General features: G+C 52.8%; 1 protein-coding gene across 1 annotated transcript; it reads left to right on the forward strand.

Moving 5' to 3' along the window:
• Qrich2 (glutamine rich 2) lies at positions 1-25942 on the forward strand. Its single transcript, XM_041635592.1, has 22 exons — positions 1-603; positions 702-794; positions 3486-3572; positions 3964-4074; positions 8343-10301; positions 10596-10871; positions 12072-12282; positions 12788-12873; positions 13228-13319; positions 13658-13772; positions 18583-18837; positions 19690-19812; positions 19922-19996; positions 20118-20282; positions 20424-20545; positions 21182-21247; positions 21485-21586; positions 22008-22208; positions 22471-22606; positions 23438-23525; positions 24182-24385; positions 25743-25942. Exons 1-22 carry the CDS (start codon positions 1-3, stop codon positions 25940-25942), a joined length of 5370 nt encoding a protein of 1789 aa, XP_041491526.1.
• Positions 25943-25990: the final 48 nt, after the last annotated feature.

The following is a 25990-nucleotide window of genomic DNA, read 5'->3' on the forward strand; positions in this document are numbered from 1 at the left end:
ATGTCGCCATTAGCGGCCAACAGGGTCACCCTCCAGGAGCTGGCCGACCTGGCGATCGGCACTCCAGAGGTGGGAGCGGTGAACTTCACGGCCCTGCATACCCTGATAGTGGCCATACTCAAGAGCCTCAACCTCCAACAGGTAGTGATTGACTTCCACAACCCGTCGGCAACTGAGCCTGGCCACTCAGCTGAGTTGATCCGAGATGCCATCAGCACCACACAAGTGTCAAGCAGCAAAGAGAAGCGCCGGAGTGTGACCAAACAGTCATCTCAGCAGACCCTGGAGATCCAGGTGAAGGACCTGGGCAGCCAGGTCCTGGACCTCAGCAAGCAGCTTAAGAATATGGACAACAAAGTACAGGGCATTGCCACGCACGTGGAACACATCTCCACAGGCACTGACCTCTTCCAGGAGTTCCCCAAGACGGAAGAGGAGATGGCTCTGCTGGCCCCACATTATATATCCCCACATATATCCCCAAAGACATCTCTGACAAAGCCCACAAATACCTTCGAATCCACGGAGATGGTGGACAAGTCTGAGTCCACAGTGGGGATGCCCCCTGGGACAGAACCAAAGGAAGATACCAGCCCAGCTAAGGTAGGTAGACTGACCCTGCGGAGCCTCTGTGCCTTCTGGCTACTCTAAGCTGATAGAGGTGCTAGTCCCGGCTTCACATGGCTCCTACTCTCTCGCAGTTCTCGAGTGTGCTCCAAGACCTCATAGAAGACATGAAGGTTCTGAAAGAAGCCCACCAGACGATGCAGGAGTCACCTGAGCTGACCGTCCAGGTGAGGACATCCCAGGGGCCACACCCCACAAGCAGAGTGATTCTTTGACACAACTCTCCTTCCTTTTTTTTCTTTCTTTTTTTCTTTCATTCTCTCTTTCTTTTTTTGTTGTTGTATGTTTGTGATTTTTTTTTTTCTTTTCGAGACAGGATTTCATGGTGTTGCCCTGGCTTTCCTGGAACTAGCTCTTGCAGACCAGGCTGGCCAGGAACTCACAGAGATCCGCCTGCCTCTGCCTCCCGAGTGCTGGGATTAAAGGCATGTGCCACCACCGCCCGGCTTTAATTTTATTTTTTGTGTATGAGTGTTTCGCTTGCAGGTGCGTGCACCCACAATGCATGCGGTGCCTGGGGAGTCCAGAAGAGGGCGTCAAATCCCTGGAACTGGAATTACAGATCTTGACCTTGGTCCTCTACAAGAGCAGCCAGTGCTCTTACTTGCACCATCTCTGCAGCCCATCCCCTGTTTCCTAGAGTCATTAAAAACATATCAAGAGGGAGACAGTGGTGCTGCACGCCTTTAATTCCAGCACTCTGGAAGCAGACTGAACTCCAGGACAGGCTCCAAAGCTACACAGGCCACACAGAGAAACCGTGCCTCCAAAAAAACAAAATAATAAATAAATAAATAAATAAATAACCTACCAAGAGGAGCTAGAGACTTGGTTCAGAGGTTAAAGCATAGGCAGCAAAGGAACGAGGAACGCACACACACACACACATACACACACACACAAGGGGGTGGGAGTTGGGGGTTGGATTGGAGGGAGAAAGTTGAGATTGAGTAGTACAGGCTCTCAGAAAAAGAAACCATCATCCCGAAGTGTCTTTATCTTGTACAGCGGAACAAAGCAGCAGAGTTGTTACATACAGATAAATACAGACGCGGTTGTAGCCAGTTTTAGTTGGACCAGTCTGTAGGGCAGCAGCCTTCATCAATATGGAATTTTTTTGGTTGACCTGAACTCAGAGACCCACCTGCTAGGATTAAAGGCATATACCACCACTGCCTGACTATTTGTTTTGTTTTGATTTTTTTGAGTCAGGGTTTCTCTGTATAGCTTTGGTGCCTGTCCTGGTAACTCACTCTGTAGACCATGTTGGCCTCGAACTCACAGAGATCTGCCTGCCTCTGCTTCCTGAGTGCTAGGATTAAAGACATGCACCACCACCCAGTTCCCACTATTTTTCTGAAACAAGGTCTCCTTGTAGTCCAACTGGCCTTGAATTTAACTGTGTAGCCAAGGCTGGCTTTGATCTCCGGATCCTTTTAGCCACCTCCCAAGGACTGGGATAATAGGCACGCAGCACCATGCCTGGCCTTTTCTAGACTTTTGAGTTTGGAAGGTCTGTTCAAAATCTAGTCTTAGATCCTGGCGGTCAGCACAAGTCGTACAACTGAAGTGTTGGTCACTTGCTGGGACCCTTGAGAGCTTTTCTCCTGCCCCGGCTCAGACTGGCAGGATGCTGAGGGACCTGGTATTTGATTCTGGAGAGTCAAGGTAGGCCCTGTGCTGTAGGGCTAGAAGCTTTGGCAGTGGGCAGTGTGAGGTAAAGCAAGGGCTAGCAGTCTCAGCCCCACATGAACATGGACTGGGCACACTGGGCACTATTGCTACTGCTGCCTCTGTAACCCACTTCCCTCCTTCCCACTGACAAGGAAAAGAACTGGGAACCTGGCTTTACCTCCCAGATAAAACTAGGTAGAAACTCGGCCCTTCACTGAGAGCCACACACACCTCATTTCCTTCTCTGCTTTGCTCCAAGGCACTGTGCATGTGTGAGTGTGTGCATGTGTGAGTGTGTGCATGTGTGTGTGCATGTGTGTGTGCATGTGTGAGTGTGCATGTGTGAGTGTGCATGTGTGAGTGTGTGCATGTGTGAGTGTGCATGTGTGTGTGCATGTGAGTGTGCATGTGTGAGTGTGCATGTGTGAGTGTGTGCATGTGTATGTGCATGTGTGAGTGTGTGCATGTGTGAGTGTGCGCATGTGTGAGTGTGCATGTGTGAGTGTGTGCATGTGTGAGTGTGTGCATGTGTGAGTGTGTGCATGTGTGAGTGTGTGCATGTGTGAGTGTGTGCATGTGTGAGTGTGTGCATGTGTGTGTGCATGTGTGAGTGTGCATGTGTGAGTGTGTGCATGTGTGAGTGTGCATGTGTGAGTGTGTGCATGTGTGAGTGTGCATGTGTCTGTGCATGTGTGAGTGTGTGCATGTGTATGTATGTGTGAGTGTGTGCATGTGTGAGTGTGTGCAAGTATGTGTGCATGTGTGTGTGCATGTGTGAGTGTGTGCATGTGTGAGTGTGTGCATGTGTGAGTGTGTGCATGTGTGAGTGTGTGCATGTGAGTGTGTGCATGTGAGTGTGTGCATGTGTGTGTGCATGTGTGAGTGTGTGCATGTGTGTACATGTGTGTATGTGCATGTGTGAGTGTGTGCATGTGTGTGTGCATGTGTGTATGTGCATGTGTGAGTGTGTGCATGTGTTTGTGTGCATGTGTGAGTGTGTGCATGTGAGTGTGTGCATGTGAGTGTGTGCATGTGTATGTGCATGTGTGAGTGTGTGCATGTGTGTATGCATGTGTGTATGTGCATGTGTGAGTGTGTGCATATGTGTGTGCATGTGTGTGTGCATGTGTGAGTGTGTGCATGTGTGTACATGTGCATGTGGTGCAGACAGGCAGGCTGAGTGATGGCCCATTCCCAAACTCTGCTTCCAGGAACTCCTTCAGCGTGTCAGTGAACTCGAGAAGATAGTCAAAGACCGAGAAGAATACCTGGTAATATGGACAAGCCCTGGGGAAAGGGCCCTACTCAGAGGGTTTTTCTTCAGTCTGGTTTCTCTCTAGAGATGGTCCCAACTCCCCTCCCCCACGCCAGTATCTATTTCCTTTCAGGATGAGGTTCAGGCACTCTGCCCCTAAGAGACACCACGTCCAGATAGTGGGGAGAAGAGAGTCCTTGCTATCTCTGCTCAGGGCTCTATTCAGAGTCCATGGGAGACAAACCAACTGGCCAGTTCTGCCCTTCTGGCTGGTGGCTGAAAGCCAGTGAATCTTTCTGAGGCTGGGACTGGTGGTAGCACCCACTCAAGCCTGTGGGTCAGATCTGCAGGATGAATGTGTTATGTGTACTCATGTTTGTGTCCGTGTCTCGATCTGTTCCTGACAGGATCAATTGAATCGGAGGCTGAATCTTGCTCCGGGTACTGAAGAACTCACCATGGTCACCTGGGAGGAGCTGGAACAAGCAATCGCTGATGGCTGGAAGGCTTCAAGAGGGGTAAACCCACAGGGGTCCTGGGCAGTGGCCTTGGGCGGGGTTCCAGAGAACACGTCTTATAGTTACCACCGCTCCATATTCTGGTATTTGCATCTTCATGATTTATTCTGTACATTCTATGTTGCAGAGATCTAAAATAATTTTCCCAGGATGACATTGACCTGAGTGAACTGGATAAATTCCTGGGTTTGGGAAGCACACCTTCATGCTCTGTCTCCCTATTGCGATTGTATGTTGCCCCAGCTTAGAGTCCAAACAGCAGCGTGGAGAAAGATTAAGCCTCCTCGCACCTAGACTGTATGCCAGTGCCCACATTGTCGAGCTCGGCCAATGCACTGTGTAGAGGATGCTGCCCCTTCTCCTTTGCTTCTCTAGCTTTTCAGACTTCTTTTATAGCCCATCCTAAAAAACATTCATTCCTTGACCCTTAGGACCAGGCTGATCAGAACCGGAGCTAGTGACCTAGCAAGAGGCCCCCGATAATGTATGTGTCTGTCCATCCTGAGCTGGTACACGTGATCGCCACACGCTTGGCAAGCCTAGTTATTTTCACATGACCTTTGTAGACAGGATTCGCTAGGCCACATGAAGAGTTCCAGGTCAGCCACGACTACATAATGAGACCCTGTCTTAAAATAACTAAATCATAAAAATCTTAATAAAAAATAAAGGCTAAGAGCCAGGCAGTAGTGGTGCTTGCCTTTAATCCCAGCACCTGGGAGACAGAGCCAGCTTGATCTCTGTGAGTTCGAGGCCAGCCTGGACTACAGAGCGAGTTCCAGGACAGGCTCCAAAGCTACACAGATAAACGCTCTCTCAAAAAACAAAAATCATAGAGGCAGGCAGATCTCTGTGAGTTCAAGACCAGCCTGGTCTACAGAGCTAGTTCCAGGACAGGCTCCAAAGCCACAGAGAAACCCTGTCTCGAAAAACTAAAAAAAAAAAAAAAAAAAAAAAAATCATCAACAACAAAAGCCAAATTGGGTGGTAGTGGCATATGCCTTTAATCCCAGCACTCGAGAAATAGAAACAGGAGGATCTCTGTGAGTTCGAGGCCAGCCTGGCCTACAGAGTGAGTTCCAGAACAGCCAGGAATACAGAGAGAAACCCTGTCTAACAAAAACAAAACAAACAAAGCCTATGAAACACCGAGCTTTGGTGCCTCGCAGGCTAAAGGTCTAAAGGTAAAGCAAAAGACAAATGTCTTAAAGCTACAGAGAAACCCTGTCTCGAAAAACCAAAAAAAAAAAAAAAATCTTCAAAAAAGACAAAAGTCTTACTTTTCAGGTCCCTGTTGAGAGCCAGGAAGAAGAGAAAAATCCAGGGTAGGATGGGAAGAGTCAGTCAGTGAGCAAATGCAGTATGAAGACTGAGCTTAGTCCCCAACCCTGTAAAGCCAGGCACAGAGGTGTGTGCCTGTAATCCAAGTTCTGAGGAGGGAGATACAAGAGAAGAGAATCCTTGGGGCACGCTAGGCAGTGAGCCATGCTGAATTTGGTGAGCTGTTTCATGAGAGACCCTGCCTCAAAAAGAGTAAGAAAAGGTATTGAGGAAGACATACAGTGACCATCTCTGGCTTCCACAAATGTACACACACACATTCACACAGAAGAAATTTGCGCACACACGCATCACACACAAGAAAGGTGCACACACACATTCACACAGAAAAAGTGCATACACACATAAGAAATGCGTGCACACATTCACACACAAGAAATGTGCACGCACATACATTCACACACAAGAAAGGTGAGCACAAAATCATACACAAAAATATGCACACACACATTCACACACAAGAAATGTGGACACACACATTCACACACAGGAAATGTGCACACACACATTCACACACAGGAAATGTGCACACACATTCACACACAAGAAATGTGGGCACACACATTCACACACAGGAAGTGTGCACACACACATTCACACACAGGAAGTGTGCACACACATTCACACACAAGAAATGTGGGCACACACATTCACACACAGGAAATGTGCACACACACATTCACACACAGGAAATGTGCACACACACATTCACACACAGGAAGTGTGCACACACACATTCACACACAAGAAATTTGCATACATTCATACACAAGAAATGTGTGCACACATTCACACACAAGAAAGGTGCACACATTCACACACAAAAAGATGCACACATTCACACACAAAAAGATGCACACACACATTCACACATAAGATATGTGCACACACATTCACACACAAGAAATCTTGTTTCTACTCATATTTTGGTATTCTTTGTTTGTTTGGTTTTGAGGTTTTTTTTTTGTTTTGTTTTGTTTTTTTTTGGTTTTTCGAGTCAGGGTTTCTCTGTGGTTTTGGAGCCTGTCCTGGAACTAGCTCTTGTAGACCAGGCTGGTCTCGAACTCACAGAGATCTGCCTGCCTCTGCCTCCCGAGTGCTGGGATTAAAGGCGTGCGCCACCACCGCCCGGCTGGTTTTGAGTTTTTAAGATGGATTTCTCTGTATATCTCTGGCTGTCCTAGAACTCACTCTGTGGATCAGGCTGGCCTTGAGCTCAGAGACCTGCTTACCTCTGCCTCTCGAGTGCTGAGATTAATGCACCACCACTCCTGGCCCTCCTCATAATCTTGAGGCATCCAAATTCCAAATCTCCCCAAAACTTTGAAGTTAAAACTGGAGGAAGACGAAGGCAAGCCTGTGAGCAGGTGTCGGTCTGCCCAGATTGGAGGCTGTCTCTACTAATCAGGAGCTATTCTCAATTAACTGTTTCAAAATCTTGCAATATATATTATATACTTTCATTACACTTCAATTTATTCTGTGTGTACGGCTGTGTGCATTCCACGATGCCTGAATGGAGATCAGAGAACAACCTGAAAGAGGCGGGTTCCTCCTTTCACAGCATGGGTCCCAGGGGTTGGTGGCCGATGTCTTTATCCACTGGCCCATCTCCCAGCCCACTTCCCCCAGGTATATATTCTGAAGCAAGTAACCAAGTTTTTCTTTTTCTTTTTTCTTTTCTTTTCATTTGTTTGTTTGTGGTTTTTGGAATATATTCTGAAGCAAGTAACCAAGTAACCAATTTTTTTTTCTCTTTTCGTTTGTTTGTTTGTTGTTTTTCAAGACAGGGTTTCTCTGTAGCTTTGGAGCCTGTCCTGGAACTAGCTCCTGTAGTCCAGGCTAGCCTCGAACTCACAGAGATCCGCCTGCCTCTGCCTTCCGAGTGCTGGGATTAAAGGCGTGCGCCACCACTGTCCCAGCTCAAGTTTCATTTTCCTTAGGCTGCTGCTCTGCCCATACATGAAGCATCCTCAGACAGGTGTGGGCTTCATCTGACACCCTTGACAAAAACAGCATCACCTTGTCTAGGACTCTGTTTCCCACAACTTCTGTCATTGCTGTGGTCACTTTTCTAGGATTTCGTAGTCTCTGTGCTAAGCTAAATAGCCCCCAAGAACGTCGTTCCTAAAAACCACCATTATTCCCTCTCAATGACAAGAGACTTCGTAGGTCTGATGAGGTTAAGGATCTTAAGGAGAATCCCCTGGATCCTGCAGATAAGACGTTTTTTACCACAAAGGTCTTTGTAAGAGGCAGGGAGATTGAGGAAGGAAAGTTGTAAATTCAAGGCCAACCTGGGGGTTGTCTTAAAAAGCCAAGCCAGGGGCTGGGGCTGTAGCTTGGTTGGTGTTACTTGCTGAGCATACACAGAACGCTGGGGTCAGTCCTCGCACCACTGACAAACTGCGCATGGCGGAGCACGGCTGTAATTTCAGCACTCCAGAGGTGGAGGCAGGAGGATGAGAAATTCAAGGCCAGCCTAGATAATTTATGGAGCCCCTGCCTCAAAATAAAGAGTAAAAAACGAAGGACTCAGAATACGGCTCAGTGGTGGAGGACCCGCCTAATACTTCCACGGCCCAGGTTTAATGCCCGGCATCACACACTCGTACTCTCTCACACACAGACTCACACACACACACACACACACACACACACTCACACACACACTCACACACACACTCACACACAGACTCACACACTCACACACTCACACTCACACACACACTCACACTCACACACACACACTCACACACACACTTACACACACTCACATACACACACACACACTCACACACACTCGCACAGGGCTGCGTTTCTGCAAGGGCCTTAAGTCATCCTAGCCAATACCCATGATGGCCTTGCTTTCAGCTTTTCCAATTTCTTAGCGATTGTAACCACTCTCCCTCCTCCTCTTTCCCCAGAGCTCAGATTCATCGTCGGCAACGCTTGGCAAGCGTAAAATGACATTGCCAATATCAAGCGACCTTCCAAGTGGACTGTTTCCCAAGATCCCCGCTGATGGCCAGGCTCTGGGTTCCGCCGGTGGCCCAGAACAGATGTTAGCCAGCGGTGTGGAGCGCCCCCCTGAGAGGATCATTGGCAGAGACCAGAGCGGAGCCAGAGATCTGCCCTCACGGGCCCGGGAGCCATCCCAGGTCACATCAGAAGCAGATCGGCAGAGGATGAGAGAGTCTGCGGCTCCCACAGGCAAAAGAAGAGACAAACAACAGCCTGGCCCAACCCCAAAAGTCGTACCTCCAGTCACAGACCAGCATGTTGGGGCACCCGCTAGTCAGGACCAAGTCTTACCAAGTCCAGAGGAGCGTAGGATCGCACCATTTGGCATGGATCAACCTCCAGGGCTCTATCCTGGCCCTTATCCTTCAGCTGTGATACCCCTCACTCTACCTCAGCTGGGTGTATTACCACCAGAGATGGATGACCAGGGATTGATGCCTCTCGCTATGGATGAGAGTGGTGTACTGCCACGGTCGGTACCTGACAGGGGTCAACAAAGACTGGAAAAAGCTAGTACAACTCAGCTTGCTGCAGTTCCACTCAGCATGTATCAACAAGCCGTGATCCTTCCTAGAACAGACCAACATGGCATGGAACAGGCTGTCACGTATGACAGTGGTGTGGGACCATGGGACACGAGTAGACAAGGGTTGATACCAGTTGGCATAAATCAGCATGGATTTGTAATGTTAAGCACAAATCAGCAAGGACTAATCACCCCTGGTGTGGATCAGCAGGGATTGGTAATACCTGGCATAGATCAGCGTGCATTCCCTCCATCTCTTCCAGATCAATATGGCTTGATGTCACCTAGTTTGATGCAAGTTAGTACAGATCGACAAGGCTTTGGACAGCCCAGCTTAGCAGCACCAGGCTTCGCACAACCTGGAGCAGATCAGCGTGGCTTGGTGCAGCCCGGTGTAGACCAGCGAGGCTTGGTGCAGCCCGGTGTAGACCAGCGAGGCTTGGTGCAGCCCGGTGTAGACCAGCGTGGCTTGGTGCAGCCCGGTGTAGACCAGCGTGGCTTGGTGCAGCCCGGTGTAGACCAGCGAGGCTTGGTGCAGCCCGGTGTAGATCAGCGTGGCTTGGTGCAGCCCGGTGTAGACCAGCGAGGCTTGGTGCAGCCCGGTGTAGACCAGCGAGGCTTGGTGCAACCTGGAGCAGATCAGCGTGGCTTGGTGCAGCCCGGTGTCGACCAGCGAGGCTTGGTGCAGCCCGGTGTCGATCAGCATGGCTTGGTGCAGCCCGGTGTAGACCAGCGAGGCTTGGTGCAGCCCGGTGTAGACCAGCGAGGCTTGGTGCAGCCCGGTGTAGATCAGCGAGGCTTGGTGCAGCCCGGTGTAGACCAGCGAGGCTTGGTGCAGCCCGGTGTAGATCAGCATGGCTTGGTGCAGCCCGGTGTTGACCAGCGTGGCTTGGTGCAGCCCGGAGTAGATCAGCGTGGCGTTGTGCAGCCCGGTGTAGATCAGCGTGGCTTGGTGCAGCCCGGTGTAGATCAGCGTGGCTTGGTGCAGCCCGGTGTAGATCAGCGAGGCTTGGTGCAGCCCGGTGTAGACCAGCGAGGCTTGGTGCAGCCCGGTGTCGACCAGCGTGGCTTGGTGCAGCCCGGTGTAGATCAGCGTGGCTTGGTGCAGCCCGGTGTAGATCAGCGAGGCTTGGTGCAGCCCGGTGTCGACCAGCGTGGCTTGGTGCAGCCCGGTGTAGATCAGCGTGGCTTGGTGCAGCCCGGTGTAGATCAGCGAGGCTTGGTGCAGCCCGGTGTCGACCAGCGTGGCTTGGTGCAGCCCGGTGTAGATCAGCGTGGCTTGGTGCAGCCCGGTGTAGATCAGCGTGGCTTGGTGCAGCCCGGTGTAGACCCGCGTGTTTTGATGAAGACTGGAACAGATAGACGTAGTTCAGCACCTGTTGGGTCGGATCAGCGGAGTTCTGTGCGGGCTGAGGCAGAGAGGCGAAGTTCAGCGCCTGTTGGGGCAGAACATCGGAGCCCAGTGCAGCCTGAGGCAAGTTGGCAAGGTTCAGCACATCCTGGACAGGCTAGGCCGAGTTCAGTGCAGCCAGGGGCAGAGCAACGTGATTTGGTACAACCTAGTGCTGATTGGGATGGTTTGGTACAGCCCAGCACAGACCAACAGCTGGTACCTCCTGATACAGGCCAGCCTAGCTTGATTCAGCCTGGTGTATATCCACCTGATTTGACACAACTTGGCGTAGGACAAGGTTTAGTGCAACCTGGCACAGGTCAGCCTGTTTGGGTTCAACCGAGCACAGATCAGCCTAGGTGGGTACAGGCTGGTTCATTTCCGCTTGGTTTGGTACAACCTAGTGTAGAACAGCATGGTTTGGCACAACTTGGAATGGGTCAGCAGGGATTGGTACAACCAGGTGCTTATGCCCCTGGGTTGATGCAACCTGGTATAATTCAGGATAGTTTGGTACAACCTTTTGTGCAGCCTGGTGCAGACTGGAGTTATGCGCAGCCTGGTGTAGATCGACTCGGGATGGCACAACCAGGCGCAGTTCGGCGTGGCCTGGTGCAACCTGGGACATTCCCTGGTGGTTGGATGCAGCCTGATACATATTCACCTGGCTTGGTCCAACCTGGTATAGGTCAATATGGTTTGGTTCAGCCAAGTGTAGCACAACGTGGTGAAGATCAGCGTGGTTTGATGCGACCTGTCATAGATCAACTCGATTGGATGCGACCTGGAATAGATCGCAGTGGTTCAGTACCACCTGGTGCAGAGGAGAGCAGCTTATCCCAACCTAGAATGGGTCAACAGGGTTTGGCACAACCTGGTATGAATCAGTATGGTTTTGTGCAACCTGGTGCAATTCGGCAGCCTGGAGCAGTTCAGCATGGCCTGGTGCAGCCTGGCTCACAACAGCCCAGGGTAGATCAGCCTGGTTTGTTGCAGCCCAGGGCAGCTGGGCTTGGTATGATGCAACCAGGAATAGTTCAGCCTGGTGCAGGCCCTCTTGGTTTTGTTCAGCCTGGTGTGGGCCCTCTTGGTTTTGTTCAGCCTGGTGTGGGCCCTCTTGGTTTGGTTCAGTCTGGTGTGGGCCCTCGTGGCTTGGTTCAGCCTGGTGCGGGCCCTCTTGGTTTGGTTCAGTCTGGTGTGGGCCCTCGTGGCTTGGTTCAACCTGGTGCAGGCCCTCTTGGTTTTGTTCAGCCTGGTGTGGGCCCTCGTGTCTTGGTTCAACCTGGGGCAGGCCCTCTTGGTTTGGTTCAGCCTGGTGCTCACATGCCTAGCTTGGCTCCACTTGGTGCATACCCCCCTGGTGCTCCTCATCCACGTGGTTTGAGACAACCCGTTTCAAGTCAACCAGGCTTCGTAGTACCAAGCATAGAGCTCCGTGGCTTTCAACCAGATCTATATCTAACTCCTGAACAAGCCAGGCAAAATATATTTCCTATCACGGACCGTCAGGGCCCAGATCATCAAGGCCCGAGAATCCAGTATGACCAAACACAGGCTGTCCTGGGTTACCCTGGCCGAGGACACACGGTTGATGCGTCTGGCCAGGCCTCTTGGGATCTGAGCAGGAAACATGCCTTTGTTCAATTTGAATTGGCGACCACAGACCAAGACACCACTGGCTCCAGCACTCGCGTGTCCTTGAACTACCCCCAGCAACTCTCCTCAGGCAGTGAGGTCCACAGCGAGCGGAAGGAGTCACTGGAGAAATTGGCCCCAAGTTTCCCCATGGCAGTGGAAACATTCCGCCTGATGGGCGAGATTGTTAGCCTTTATACAGAACTGAAAGAGCACATGAAGGATTTGGATGAGGACCTCTCTGGCCAGTCAGACTTTGAGAAAGTCCAGTACCTCCTCTCCAGGATGGGTGAGTGTCACCTCCTGTGGAGGGAAAGCAGCCTTGGCCTTCCTCCTGGGTGTCACCCCATCCCCACCCCCACAAGCAGAGCCTGCTCCTGCCCAGATGTGACTCCTCTCACACCCACAGCCTGTGGGGAGGCCTGAGGAACAGATAGGGAGGTGTGAAACGAAGGCCAGGTGGGGGAGGGGAGGGGCTGGACATGTGCCTCACTGGAGGCCAGAGCCTGGAGGTGAGTGGCAAGCGAGAGAGTTCTAGAACGAAGCTTAATGTTTGCTCACTCACACAGTGGTAGATGAGAATGTCGGGGGCAGCGGGTGAGACTCTGGGCACATACTGGTCCTCCCCGCTTCCCCTGCCTCCTTGCTCAGTCACCAGAGAAGCAGGACCAAGTCATTTTCCCGCTTGACCTCTGGGGTCAGTTCCTCACCAAGGGAAGGGACTGGAAACAGGCAGGGAGACCAATGGGAACCACACCCTGATGGCAGTCTCCATATCCCACCGTATCCCACAGTCAAAAAGATCATACCTCAGGACCTGCAGGAGCAGATGAAGAGCCTGAAGACCTTGACCAAGGAAGTGCGGAAGGACAAGGACAGAGTGCGTAAGGGAGGGTCAGCCTCCTTAGAGTCCTGAGGTGAATCAGAGACTGGGTGGTTTCTGCTAGGCTGGATGCCCACAGTCCCTCCCCCTACGCTGGGGTCTCAGCGGATCCTTATCGCCCAGTCATATAGAAAACACAACCCCATCTCAGCCGTAAAGATGGGTACGCAGAGCCTTTAAAATACAGGGGGCCCTGGACACGCATTTGCTCCTCATGTCACATCTAGAGAGAGAGGCCACTGTCAGAGCTTCAGCCGTGAGATGGCAAAGGGCTGGATCTCTCGAGGGCCGCCTTTGGCAGCAGACACTTGGGTCCGCCTGACAGCTCGTCTCCTTGCTTTCTGTTTGTAGCTGGAGAAGATACAGAGGCTGATAGATGGCGACAGCTCTTCAGAGAAGGAAATGAAGCCCAATCAGCTGACTTTGCAGCTGGGCATCCTCAGGTGACACCCTCTCTCCGCTGGCACCCTGGCTGTCGTCATGGTTAAAGCTCAGGCGGTGGAGGTGGCCTTCTGCCTCCCCATGTGCTGACCCGTGTTTCTCGCCTGGATTGTACCAACTCTTCAGGTTACCGTAGTCTTTTCGATGCCTGGCAGACATCAGCACCAGGACCGGGAGGAGCCCAGAGATGCTATGTCCCCACCGCAGGACCCCATTTGGGACCCTTAAACAGGGGTTCCAGATGTTCTCATCCTGCTGTGTCCCCAACAGCCAGGCCTCTGCACGACTGAGCAAAGGGTTCCGGGCCAGTGGCAGGAGCCGCTGTTCTTTGACATTGCAGGGTCACAGTCTCCGATATCGAGAAGGAGCTGTCTGAGCTGAGGGAGAGCCAAGAGCGAGGCAAGGCCGCCATGGAGAATTCAGTCTCTGAAGCCTCCCTCTACCTGCAGGATCAGGTGAGCGGTCTGTGGTCAAGGCCCCAGGGCCCAGCACCCGCCCCCCAGAGTCTGAGACAGAGAGCAGTCCTCCCCCAGTGGAGATCAGTTTGGAGTTATTTTTCTGTTGCTGTGGTAAAATACCATGACCAAAAGCAGCTTAGAGAAGGGTAGAGTTCGCCATGACGAGGAAAGTATGGCGGCCAGAACAGGCAGCTAGCAGATTCTGTTTGCGTCTGCACGTCTGCACGAAGGGAGCAGCAGCTGTGGAAACAAGGGTTCGGTTCAGACGCACGCACGCACGCACTCACCTCTGGGGGATGCTTCCCAGCCAAAACATTGCAGGATGGGAGGGGTTATGGGCTGGGGACAAGGGCATCAGTGTAGGAGCTGAGACAGTTTCCTTCATTGCCTCTTTCCTTTTGTGTATTTCTTGTAATTCACCTGTCATAAAATACATCTTTTAAGGGTATTTTATTATTTTTGATCATTTTCTTCCTGCTTTTTGAGATAATATAATTACATCACCTCCTCCTTTCCATTCCTTCCTTCAAGTCCTCCCATAAGCCCTCCCTTATTCTCTTTCAAATTGATGGCCTCTTTTTCTTCCATTGCTTTTGGTGGTCGGGTGTGTGCATGCGTGTGCGGTATGTGTGTGTGTGTATGTGTGTGTGTGTGTATGTGTGTGTTCATAAATATAAAAGTACAGGGGTCTTGGGCTGGAGAAATGGCTCAGTGGTTAAGAGCACTGGCTGCTCTTCCGAAGGTCCTGAGTTCAATTCCCAGCAACCACATGGTGGCTCACAACCATCTGTAATGAGATCTGGCGCCCTCTTCATGCAGGCAGAATGTTGTATACATAATAAATAAATAAAATCTTAAAAAAAAAAAAGTACAGGGGTCTGAAGAGATGGTTCAGAGGTTAAGAGCACTGCCTGCTCTTCCAGAGGATCTGGGTTCAATTCCCAGAATCCACATGGCAGCCCACAACTGTCTGTACCTCCAGTTCCAGGGGATCTGACACCCTCACACAGCCATACATGCAGGCAAAACACCAATACACATAAAATAAGAATAAATAAATCATTAAAAACAAAAAGTACAACCATCTCGGGCTGGAGAGATTGCACAAGGGTTAAGAGCGCTGGCTGCTCTTCCAGAGGACCGAGTTTCAATTCCCAGCATCTACATGGCAGCTCACAGCTGTAACTCCAGTTCCTGGGTAGCCAGCATCTTCCTAGAGGCAAAACACCAGGGCACATAAATAAAAAGTACAGCCTGCTTAGTTTATATGTCACTTATATGTATGTTTTCAGGGCTATGTTACCATTTGGTATTGGTGTCCTTTCCCTGGAGGAGACGCTGTCTTCTGCTCAGTTTTTTTTGTTGTTGTTGTTGTTGTTGTTTTGTCTAAGACTGAGGCCCCAAGAGCTCCTCTTTCCCGCACAAGCTTGTCTATTGGTGACGCTTGTGCCATGGGTGTGTGGAGGGAGTGCTGCTCAGGGGGCAGAGGCGTCGGGTTCCTGGAGCTGGAGCGCAGGGGACTCATACCCCTGCTGCAGGTGCCGGGTGTAAACTCAGGCTCTCCGGTCGAGGCACACAGTCACACGTGCTCTGTCACTGAGCCATCTCTCCTGCCCTTTATTCTAGTTTTCATCTTTATAAATTGATTTTTATTTATATTCTGGTTCTTGCGTGTGTAAGTGTGCCACACGCATACCGTTCCCTCAGAGTACAGAAACAGATCCCCTGGAACTGAAGTTACAGATGATTTGAGCCATTATGAGGGTGCAGAACCCAGGGCCTCTTGCAAGAGCAGTAAGGGCTCTTAACCACCGAGCCATCGTTGCAGCCCCCCCTTTTCCCTCAGTTTCTTTCTTTCTTTCTTTCTTTCTTTTTTTTGGGGGGGAGGATTTTCGAGACAGGGTTTCTCCGTAGCTTTTTTTGGTTCCTGTCCTGGAACTAGCTCTTGTAGACCAGGCTGGCCTCGAACTCACAGAGATCCGCCTGCCTCTGCCTCCCGAGTGCTGGGATTAAAGGCGTGCGCCACCACCACCCGGCCCCAGTTTTCTTTCTCTTTCCTTTCTTTTTTCTTTCTTTCCTTTTTTTTTTTTTTTTTGGTTTTTCGAGACAGGATTTCCCTATGTAACAATCCTAGCTGTAGACCGGGCTGGCCTCGAACTCATGGGGATTCACCTTTTCCCCAGTTTTCTAAAACTGGGTTTCTCTATGTAACTCTGGCTGTCCTGGAACTCCCTCTGTAGACCAGGCTGGTCTCGAACTCACAGAGATCCGCCTGCCACTGCCTCCTGAATGCTGAGATTAAAGGCGCAGGCCATCACAGCCTGCCTCCCAGCACCCACTTTTATTGTGACTCAAAAATATTTCATTCTGAGCTGGGCGGTGGTGGCGCACGCCTTTAATCCCAGCACTCGGGAGGCAGAGGCAGGCAGATCTCTGTGAGTTTGAGACCAGCCTGGTCTAAAAGAGCTAGTTCCAGGACAGGCTCCAAAACCATAGAGAAACCCTGTCTTGAAAAAACCAAAAAAAAAAAATTTCATTCTGGCCATGTGGTGATAGCGCGTGTCTTTAATCCCAGCACTTGGGAGGCAGAGGCAGGCAAATCTTGAGTGAGTTCCAGGACGCCCAGGGCTATGTAGAGAAACTTTGAAAAGACAACAACAAAACCCATACACGTGTATTCCCTTCTACAGCAAGGGCAGCTTCCACCTCCATTCAGGTGAACGGCCGGACTGCTATTGATTAGCTATTAGGGCTCACGCCAGTGTGAGCATCCATTTGCACACACACTTTGCTCTCAGGCATGGAGCCCAGAGTGGTGGCAGGTGGTGAGACGCCGGGATGTCCGAGGAACTGACAGACTATTTTCCCACGTAGCTGCACCACGTGAAAGCCCACTAGCAGAGGATGCCAGTTGCAGTTCCTCCCCATCGTCACAACACGCATCTCTTTCTCCTCTCGCATTTATTCTATTCATCTTCAATTATGCACATGTGTGTATGTGTTGTGGGTATGCGCACACGTGAGTACAGCTGCCGTGGAGTTCAGAAGGAGGTGTAGTCAGATCTCCTGGAGCTGGAGTTAAAGGTCACTGCAAGCCCTCAAGTGGGTGCTGGGATCCCTGAATCCTCTACAAGAGCAGCCAGTGCTCTTAGGTACTGAGCCATCTCCCCAGCCCCTCTTTCCTCCTTTAGGAGAGTTACACGCATTCTGGCGGGTGTGCAGTGTTACTGTGGCTTGCATTTGCGTTTCCCCAGTAACTCGTGATACTGAGACCTTCTCCTGTGCCCGTTAGCCATCCTGTGTGCCATCCTGTGTACTTGAGCAGACATGGCGCTGGAGAGATCAAACCTAGCGCCTTACACGCCAGACTGTGTTTTCATTGCGCTACACCCACAACCTCCCCCTTTCCCAAGTTCCTTCTCCCAGGCTGATTGCCCTGTAAGGGCAGGAGGAGGCTCAGAGATTCAAGGGACCCTGCCAGCCCCAAGTTCACATCGACTACATACAGAGCTACCCCACGCAACCCCCACCTCCTCTGCAGTGTTTTTGTTTGCTTTGTTTTTGTTTTCTCTCTGCAGTGCTGGGATGGAACCCAGGGTCCCGGACAAGCCCTCCATACCTGGGCTCCTGGTAGCCTAGCACCCTTTCCAGAAAGTTTCACCTTCCATGCCTCCTGCACTGCCAGGCTCTGGCTACCTGGCCTTCCTGCCTTTCTCCTAACACACTTATGCTGTTCTTTCTGGAATGTTCCTGGTCCTCATTTCCCAGGAATTCGCTTTTTGTTCTCGAAGGCTCCACTGAGACAGCCAACTTTCCTGAGGACTGACCCAGAGAACCGGATGCCTTTTTTTCTCCTAGCAGTCGTCTGCCAGGCTGGCCTTCAGTCAGGACCCTTTCTTAGGAAGCTGATGACTGTGTGACCCCAGAACAAAAGGACAATGCGTTGCATGTGGGCTTGCAGGAGCAAACCCCAGTCTCGGTTAGCCTGAGGCAGGCAGCTCCCCCTGACCTCCCGGGCCTGGCTCGTATTGTGTACCTTTCTTCTCGTCCATCCTGGCTGTGCATACCTCCCTCCATTCTGTTGCCTAGCAACACGTGTGTCTCTCACACCCTCTCAAATATCTTCCCTAAGCTCCAGCTGCATCTGTTTGGTGTCACTGCCCAACAGGAGGGGATGGTGTCCCTTCGTGGAGCCGGGCAGCATCCTTAGCAGGCCTAGGTTGGTTGCTCTTGAATCGAGCTGGCCACCCAGGACCAACCATTGGTGGTAACACACTAAGACCCTGGGAAGAAAGGCAAGGCGAAGGGCCAGGCTGAGCAGCTCTCCCTGGAAGGAGCTTGTGCCTTCAGACCCCCAAGAGATCCCTAGCTGTATTTGCGCTTCTCACATTGGCTTATCCTTAAGAGTTTCCACCCTGGGTGAGAGAGAGTGCGTGTGTAAAAAGCCCGCTGTCCGCACCCCCGGTGCTGAAAGAGCATTGCGTCACGGGAGACTATCCTTTTAGAATTTAGCTACAGAAGCTGCGTCCTCACGCTGGACCTCCAGACTGGCTAGAGGGATCTCCCCACACAAGTGCTTCCTTTGTCATTAATGCTGCCTACTGGCAAAAAAAAAAAAGTGTTTGAAAACTGTTTGATGGGGGAGAGTTCAACTGTCTGCTGTGTGTGTGCGGTATCCTCTGTGAGGTGCTGAGGAGGCAGTGACTGTCCTGTGTCAAAGCGGGTCAGAGGCTGAATGTGCCGCGGCAGTGGTTAGATGTGACTTTGGCCGACCTTTCCTCCCCCTTCATGTCTGCCTTGCGTCCAGCTGGACAAGCTCAGGACCATCATTGAGAGCATGCTGAGCTCCTCCTCCACGCTGCTGTCCCTGAGCATAACCCCGCACAAGTCCACCAACACCCTGGTGCCCGGCCAGATCGACCCTGAGGCCACCTGCCCAGCCTGCAGTCTGGATGTGGGCCACCAAGTCAGCCTGCTGGTCCAGCGCTATGAGCAGCTGCAGGACATGGTCAGCGGCCTGGCTGCCTCGAGGCCCTCCAAGAAGGCCAAGCTGCAGAGCCAGGTGAGTCTCTGCTGGGCTCCTTCCCAGGCTGGCTGCAGGTGGCCCCCTGGAGAGAGCCCACAGAGGGCCCGAGGGTGAGGCTCCCCTCACTTGCCAGTGTTTCCAGCACTTTCTAGACGTTCCCAGGAGGGAAAGCTTGCGGCTGGGGTGGGGGGTCACCACCAGATCCTGGTTTCTGCTCTTGGACTCAGGCTTTCAGATGGAGCCCAGATTGTTGCCCACACCTCACCTCTCAGGGACTGTTTGACAACATAGCACATCCAAGCCTCAGTCACCTCTCTGAGGACTCCAAAGGCCACCGATGCCAGTCCATCAACATGTGGGGGACGGGTGACGACATCCAGTTGAGGGACAGAACTGTCAGTGAATGACACTTGGGGAAGCCAGAATGACTTTGAAGTGAGCATATGTGTTGGATGATGGTTTTGTTTTTTAGCATTTGTGAGTTTATTATACACACACACACACACATGCACGCACGCATGCATACACGCATGCATATCACGGCATACTTGCAGAAGTCAGAGGACGACTTGCATGAGTCAGTTCTTTCTGTTCACCATGTAGTTCCTCGGGGGAGAAGTCAGGTCACCAGGCTTAGCAACAATGATTTTACGTGTGGGGCCACCTCCCGAGCTTTGTCCTTCTCTGTTAAGCCTCACTGCGCAGCCCAGACTGTACTAGAACTTCCAATCACTCCGCTTCCTGAGTGTTGGGACAACAAGCCGGCATGACCACACCCGACTTTTGCTTGTAGTTCTAAAAGGCAGCCTCCTGCTTATGGGGGCTAAAAGGGGACTGCTTACGAGGCGGCCCAGCAGCCTCCCAAGAGCCTCCCTGTCGCTGCTGCAGGATGAGGAGCTGCTGGGTCACGTGCAGAGCGCCATCCTGCAAGTCCAGGGCGACTGCGAGAAGCTCAACATCACTACCAGCAACCTCATTGAGGACCATCGGCAGAAGCAGAAAGACATTGAAGTGAGCAGGCCCAGGGCACCTGGGGTGGAGCCGAGGCTTATCCCACCCTGCCCACCCCCGCCACTCAGCATCGCTGACTCTGCCTTTCCTCTGTCCTGTGGGTCCCCAGGTGCTGTACCAGGGCCTAGAGAGGCTGGAGAAGGAAAAGGCTGACCGAGATCACCTGGAGTTGGAGATCGATGTAGTGAGCATCTCACCCCGGGAGCCTTCCTGTCTCCTCCCCCGCCAGCGCAGGAGGTGGGGTTACGGAGGGATGGGGCAGACTCCGGGAGGAACACTCACGCCCCCGCGCTGTTCTCTGGCAGAAAGCAGACAAGAGCGCTCTGGCGTCCAAAGTGAGCCGGATCCAATTTGACGCCACCACCGAGCAGCTGAACCACATGATGCAGGAACTGGTGGCCAAGATGAGCGGACAGGAGCAGGACTGGCAGAAACTTCTGGACAAGCTCCTGGCGGAGATGGACAGCAAGGTGAGGGCAGGAGGAGGCGCAGGGCGGGCTGGGCTGCTCCCCACGCAAGGTCCTGCCGTCAGACACGCCCACTTTCTCCAAGGCTAGATCCCTTCCCCCATCTACCTGCTGCCTTAAACTCACACGGTGCCCATCTCCCAGCTGGACCGCCTGGAGCTGGACCCACTGAAGCAGATGCTGGAGGACCGCTGGAAATCGCTGCGGCAGCAGCTCAAAGAGCGCTCTCCACTCTACCAGGCAGACGAGGCAGCTGCCATGCGCAGGTGAGGTCAGGAAGACTGGGAAACCTACAGGTGACACGCTGGGCAGCCCCAGAGGGCCTTTTCTTCCCAGGACTGTCAATCAGGCGGAGGGACTGCATTTTAGAGTTGAATAACTAAGCAGGGCGTGGCGGCCTTTAATCTCGGCACTGACAGGCACAGGCAGGGGGATCTCTGCGAGTTTGAGGCCAGCCTGGTCTACATGCAACCTGAGTTCCAGGACAGCCAGGGCTACTACACAGAGAAACCCTGTCTTGAAACCCCATCCCCTCAAAAAGTTGGTCGTATCCTTCAGATCATGGTGGAGAGAGGCAGTAGGAGGTGCAAGGTTCTTGGTATTGAGTTGTGCTTGCTACCCTGAGGCGTGAAGAGGGCTAAGATGACCTTTGGGAACCAGAGCCTGAAAATCCCACTTGTGATCACCAGGGGGCACCAGAGGCATACAGAATGCTACAGAAGGCACTGAGTTGGATAGCTGATTCAGGATGTGTACCTGGGAGGGATGGTTAGGGCCAGGTGAATGCCCAGGAAGTAGAGCAGGATCTGCCACCTCGTGGACTGAGCTGCCAGCAGGCCCATCCTACGGGAGAGCCAAACTCTCTGGATCTCACCTGCTGTGCTGTATCCCATTCCTGACAGGCAGCTCTTGGCTCATTTCCACTGCCTGTCCTGCGACCGTCCCCTGGAGACATCGGTGACTGGACAGTGAGTGTCCACACCTCACCCACAGCATCTGGTGGTAGGGAGAAGACAGCACAACCGGGGGTGTGTCTCCCTGTCCCCATTCATCTCACCTCCTGTCCTGGATCCCCTTCTGTCCCTGGTCCTTCCTAGGGGCCCACACTGAGCCATTAGGAATGTTCTTTAGAACATGGCAGTGGGTGGCTGGTGCTACCAAGTGGTGGGATTTCTCATGCCCTCCCCTTCTTCTGTCCCGCCCAGAGTCCTCTCTATGACCCCTGTAGTTCCCAGCATGCCAGGGCACCGTTCTATCCGGCCTTATACTGTATTTGAGCTAGAGCAGGTCCGACAGCAGAGCCGCAAGTATGGACAGTGGGATCCTGGGTAGGGCAGGGGTGGGGTGGGAGGGGGACTGACTGAGATGGCTCCAGAGGGCACCCTGGGAGGGCTGCTAAGAGTCTCTGCTCAGGATTGGGATGGGGGCGGGCACTAGATTAACTTTGTTGGTTTTGTATTTAAATTTTTTGTTACATTTTAAGTATTTGTTTTGTGGGGGAAGAGGGCTTTTGAACCTAGGGAAAAACCTTCCCTGCCAGTCTGATCCCTCCAATGACACCTCAGCCCTCAGACAAGGGCCCATGGTGTGGGTCCCTAGCCCAGTTGACACAGGGTCCTGCCGAACAGGGTCCTGGAGCCAAAGGAAGCGTGAAGACAAGGCTCAGGAGAAAAGCCTCCAGAGCTCTGTCCAGCCCTGTGACCTGTTTCCCTCTGCCCCGTCTCACAGCCTGAAATTGGGCGGCAGCTTCTCTCGGGGCGATCTGTCCCAGATGGAGCGGAGTGTGGGGCGCTTGCGCAGCATGCACTCCAAGATGCTGATGGACATCGAGAAGGTGCAGATCCACTTCGGAGGCTCCGTGAAGGCCAGCAGCCAGATGATCCGAGAGCTGATGCACGCTCAATGCCTCAGCCACCCATGCTACAAACGGTAGGAGCACCAGAGTCCCGGGGACACCCAGGTCCCTGAGGACCAAGCTTGGCCCCGGGGTTAAGAGCAAAGGCCTCACCCCATCGCTAGGAATGGGGGGTGGGGTGAGTGTGTGTGTGAGAGAGTGCGCGTGTGAGAGTGTGTGTGCATCAGAGTGGCGCGTATGCGTGGTGTGTGGTGTGTACAGTCTCAGGCTTATACACCAGCCTGTCGCCGGTAACACTCCTGGTGACTCAAAGCGACTCCCGTGTCTGCATCCTAGGGGGGTAGATACGGCAGACTATACCTACTCCACGGTGCCCCGGCGCTGTGGGGGCAGCCACACCCTCACCTACCCTTACCGCCGAAACCGCCTGCAGCACCTGTCTCCGCTGGAGGAGATCCAGATTGCCATGAAGGTCTGATGGGAGCCGTGGGTAGGATAACCCTGTTAGGCCCCTTCTGGAAAGCCATCCAAAGCCCCATCACTTGGCCCTCTGCCCTGAGCCCCCTCTACCTTCCTTCTCTTCCTCCCTGTCCTAGGGGTTGCTAGGCAAGCATCTCCCCAGTTTCTGTTTACTTTTAAAAAAGATTTATTCATTTTTATTTTATGTGTATGTATGTTGGTGTGAGAATGCCCTGGAATGGGAGTTACAGACAGTGGGTGCTGGGAATTAAACCCAGGTCCTCTGGAAGAGCAGCTAGTGCTCTTAACCGCTGAGCAATCTCTCCAGCCCCCCCCCCCCCCCGGCCTCTTATTTTTGAGACGTGGTCTTCTCACAAAGGTGCTCAGGCAGGCCTTGAACTCAGGATCCTTCTGCCTCAGCCTCCCAAAGTAACTGGGATGTACAGTCCTTACCCAGTTCAAGCCCCGGGCTCTCTGCTGAGTAGAATCCGTCCTTCCTCCCACCCGACTCCCAGACACCACACTACTGCCTTCTGCCACAGGCCTTGGAACGCCACTCTCCCTCCCTCCAGCTCGCACTCAGCCCAGACTCCACACAGGGGTCTTGTTTTTTGTGGTCCTGGCTGAGCTGGGCTGGTACTAGCTTTATCTCTGAGACTAGCCTTCAAGTTGGTGGGATGCCTGCTGCCTAGTCTCCCCAAAGCCAGGGCTACAGGCAGGTGCCCCTCTCCTCCATTCCCGGGGGGGGGGGGCTGAGCACTGCTTGCTGGCGGTGCCTATATGCTAAGCCTTCGTGGAGACTCAGAATGTTACAATGATAACGGGCACACATATCTCTCCGTAGCATGATGAGGTTGATATCTTGGGCCTTGATGGACACATCTACAAGGGACGAATGGATACCAGGTTGCCAGGCATCCTGGGGAAAGATGGTGAGCTTCCAGATAGCCTTGACTTCCTTCTGGGTTCTTGCTTGGGTTCCAAAGGACATTTGTCTCTCTTGGTACAAGCATGTCTGGACCATTGGGCCCCAGGCATTTTCTTTCTCCTCCCTAGAGCCAGGTGGCTGTTTCCCGGTGGAAGGCAGCAGCCAGACCCAGCCAATCGCCCAGCAGAGGCTCTATCCTTTCTCACTGGCCTTCATCCTCACTCACACCCCACCTCGAAGCTTTCCTACCTCCGTCTCAGTTCCCTTGTCAATGCGGTCCAGCCCTGACTTTCCAAAACTCAACAAAGGGCCGTTATCTGATTCCAACACCAAGCCTCCTGAAAGCCCACTTCCAGTTCATAACAGCCCATTTCCCATCATGCCTTGAGCCCTCCCTGTTGTCTGCTTCCTGAACCCGGAGCCTGGGCCAGAACTCTAAGTCCTAACAAAAGGCTGATGTGTACAAGTCCTCTGAGAATCTGCGATGGGTGCATGGAGGGACAGACAGACGGGCAGGTAGATAGGCAGATGAACCGAGTGTTTCTAAGGGGCATAGCCACAAATTTAGTCTGTAAAAGATCCCACCCTGGCTGGCTCCTCATCACCATGGGTCCCCACAGCTCTCAGTGCTGACCTGCCTCCTGTCCTTTCCTGCCCCAGGAATGACAAAGCACAAGTCCAAGCAGCTGCAGCAGCTCCAGCAGTTACAACAGCTGCAGCAGATGCAGCAGATGCAGCAGCTTCAGCAGGCTCAGCAGGCCCAGCATGCCCGGCCCCACGTGCACAGACAGCCTTCCCAGGGCAACAGCGGCCTGCCACCCTCTCGGCCTCAGAGTGCACATATGCCGGCTGACAGCAATTCAGGTAGCTTCCTTCTGGAAGCCTGAACGCTACCCCCAGGCCTTTCCTTCCCTCCGGACAGCCTTCTCTTCCAGCCCAGGCTGGGCACGGGAGGGAGAATGGAGAAAACTCAGGTGCTGAATGTTTGGTGTGTGCCAGGTCTGTAAGGTGAACACCGCTTCTGTCCTTCTCCACACAAGAGGACATAGGGACAGATGCATGCTGCTCTCTGGCTCCAGGCACACAAATGTTCTAAGAGCCAGGCTGTGGGCCCAGGACACAAGCACCCCCTCCAACCTCCGCCACTCTGACCCTATCCTGTAGGTGTCCTCTAGTCTGGAAAGGCCCTAGAGTCCCTGGTCTGCTCTGAGAAGCTAGACCAGAGAGAAGGCCAAGGGGCTAGGGGCCTCAGGGTCCTACCACACAAGGCCTGTGGTCCTTGCTGGAAGGTGAGGCTAGGGCTACACCACTAGGTGACTAAGCCAGCCTCTCTCCTCATCTGTCATGGGTGTGTATGTGTGCAGGACCAGCACCCCTAAGAGGCAGGGTGGCTTGCTAGCAGTCTGCACACACAGTGTCTTGTGAGGGCTTACAGGAGACCCAAGGATCTCGACACTCATTCACCGTCCCCGCACCCCAGTTAAGACCTTCGAGCTCTCTGTACCATACCTCCATCCCTGCGCCCATGAGAGCCTGTAGCAGAGATGGGGGGGGGACTATAAAGGTGGGCACGGCGGCCATGGTACCCCACCGTCACTAAGGGCTTCTCACTGGCCAGGCTAGTCAGGTGGTTTTGTTTATGAGCCGGTTTTAATTCACACACCTAGGCTAAAAGGTAGAAGCCAACATTAGCCCAGGAACAACTAGGAAAACAGTGTGGCGGGGGGGCACTGAGAGGGGGAACAGGAAGTGGCCAAGCTGGGATTCAAGGGCTGGCACTGGTAACCAATGAGAATGGGCCACTACAGCGTGTTTCTGTGACTTTCTCCTGGGTCCCTGGCTTTCTTATCTCAGGCGCTTTCTACTTAGAAATACTTAGCATTTAGAAGTGGGATACTCTGAGTGATGTAGAAAAATTTCTAGTCCTGTCTGAGTGTTGCCTCTCAAAGAACAGGAGGTGTCATCAAAGAGACCGTTTCTTCCTGGGAAAAAAGGCCGTCCTCCTGCAGAGGAACGTTATTACTAAGGGCTCCCCTCCAAGGATCGTGGAAGGGCCTTAAGTATTTACTCAGAAACACCCATGAATGCTTGCACTGTGAGGCCCAGCCCAGCAGCCTGGCTAACGTGGTTCACAATTTGCTTAGGCCTTGGGCAAGCTAGAGGGGACCCTGGTGGGCATGGGGGATCAGGCAGAGCAAGCTGAGCCCTTCCTGTCTTTCAGTTCCTTCAGGGCAAAAGAAAGACAGACCCGTCTCCTCTGAGGGGCGTCTCTCCCAGCCGAATGTGGCCCACGCATCCATCCCCACAGAGATGGCAGGTCTGCAGGGTGGCCCATCTGGTCTGAATGTCCACATGGATGTACCTCCTAGGGAGGGGATGGAGGAGCCCACCCGGGGCCCGAGGTCCACCACTGCTCACTAAACAGAGACAGAAATAAAAGTTTTGAAAAAAAGAATCTGAGTGCCAGGA

Source organism: Microtus oregoni, unplaced genomic scaffold, assembly GCF_018167655.1.
Source record: "Microtus oregoni isolate MIOR12 unplaced genomic scaffold, Mior012 000048F_ref0000485, whole genome shotgun sequence".
NCBI classification, from domain to species: domain Eukaryota; kingdom Metazoa; phylum Chordata; class Mammalia; order Rodentia; family Cricetidae; genus Microtus; species Microtus oregoni.

Coding starts and splice junctions, on each gene's coding strand:
- Qrich2 (XM_041635592.1), top strand. CDS start 1: ATGTCGCCATTAGCGGCCAACAGGGTCACCCTCCAGGAGCTGGCCGAC. Junction 21,587..22,007: donor GTCCGACAGCAGAGCCGCAA/GTATGGACAGTG, acceptor CCCGTCTCACAG/CCTGAAATTGGGCGGCAGCT. Junction 23,526..24,181: donor AGGCATCCTGGGGAAAGATG/GTGAGCTTCCAG, acceptor TTCCTGCCCCAG/GAATGACAAAGCACAAGTCC.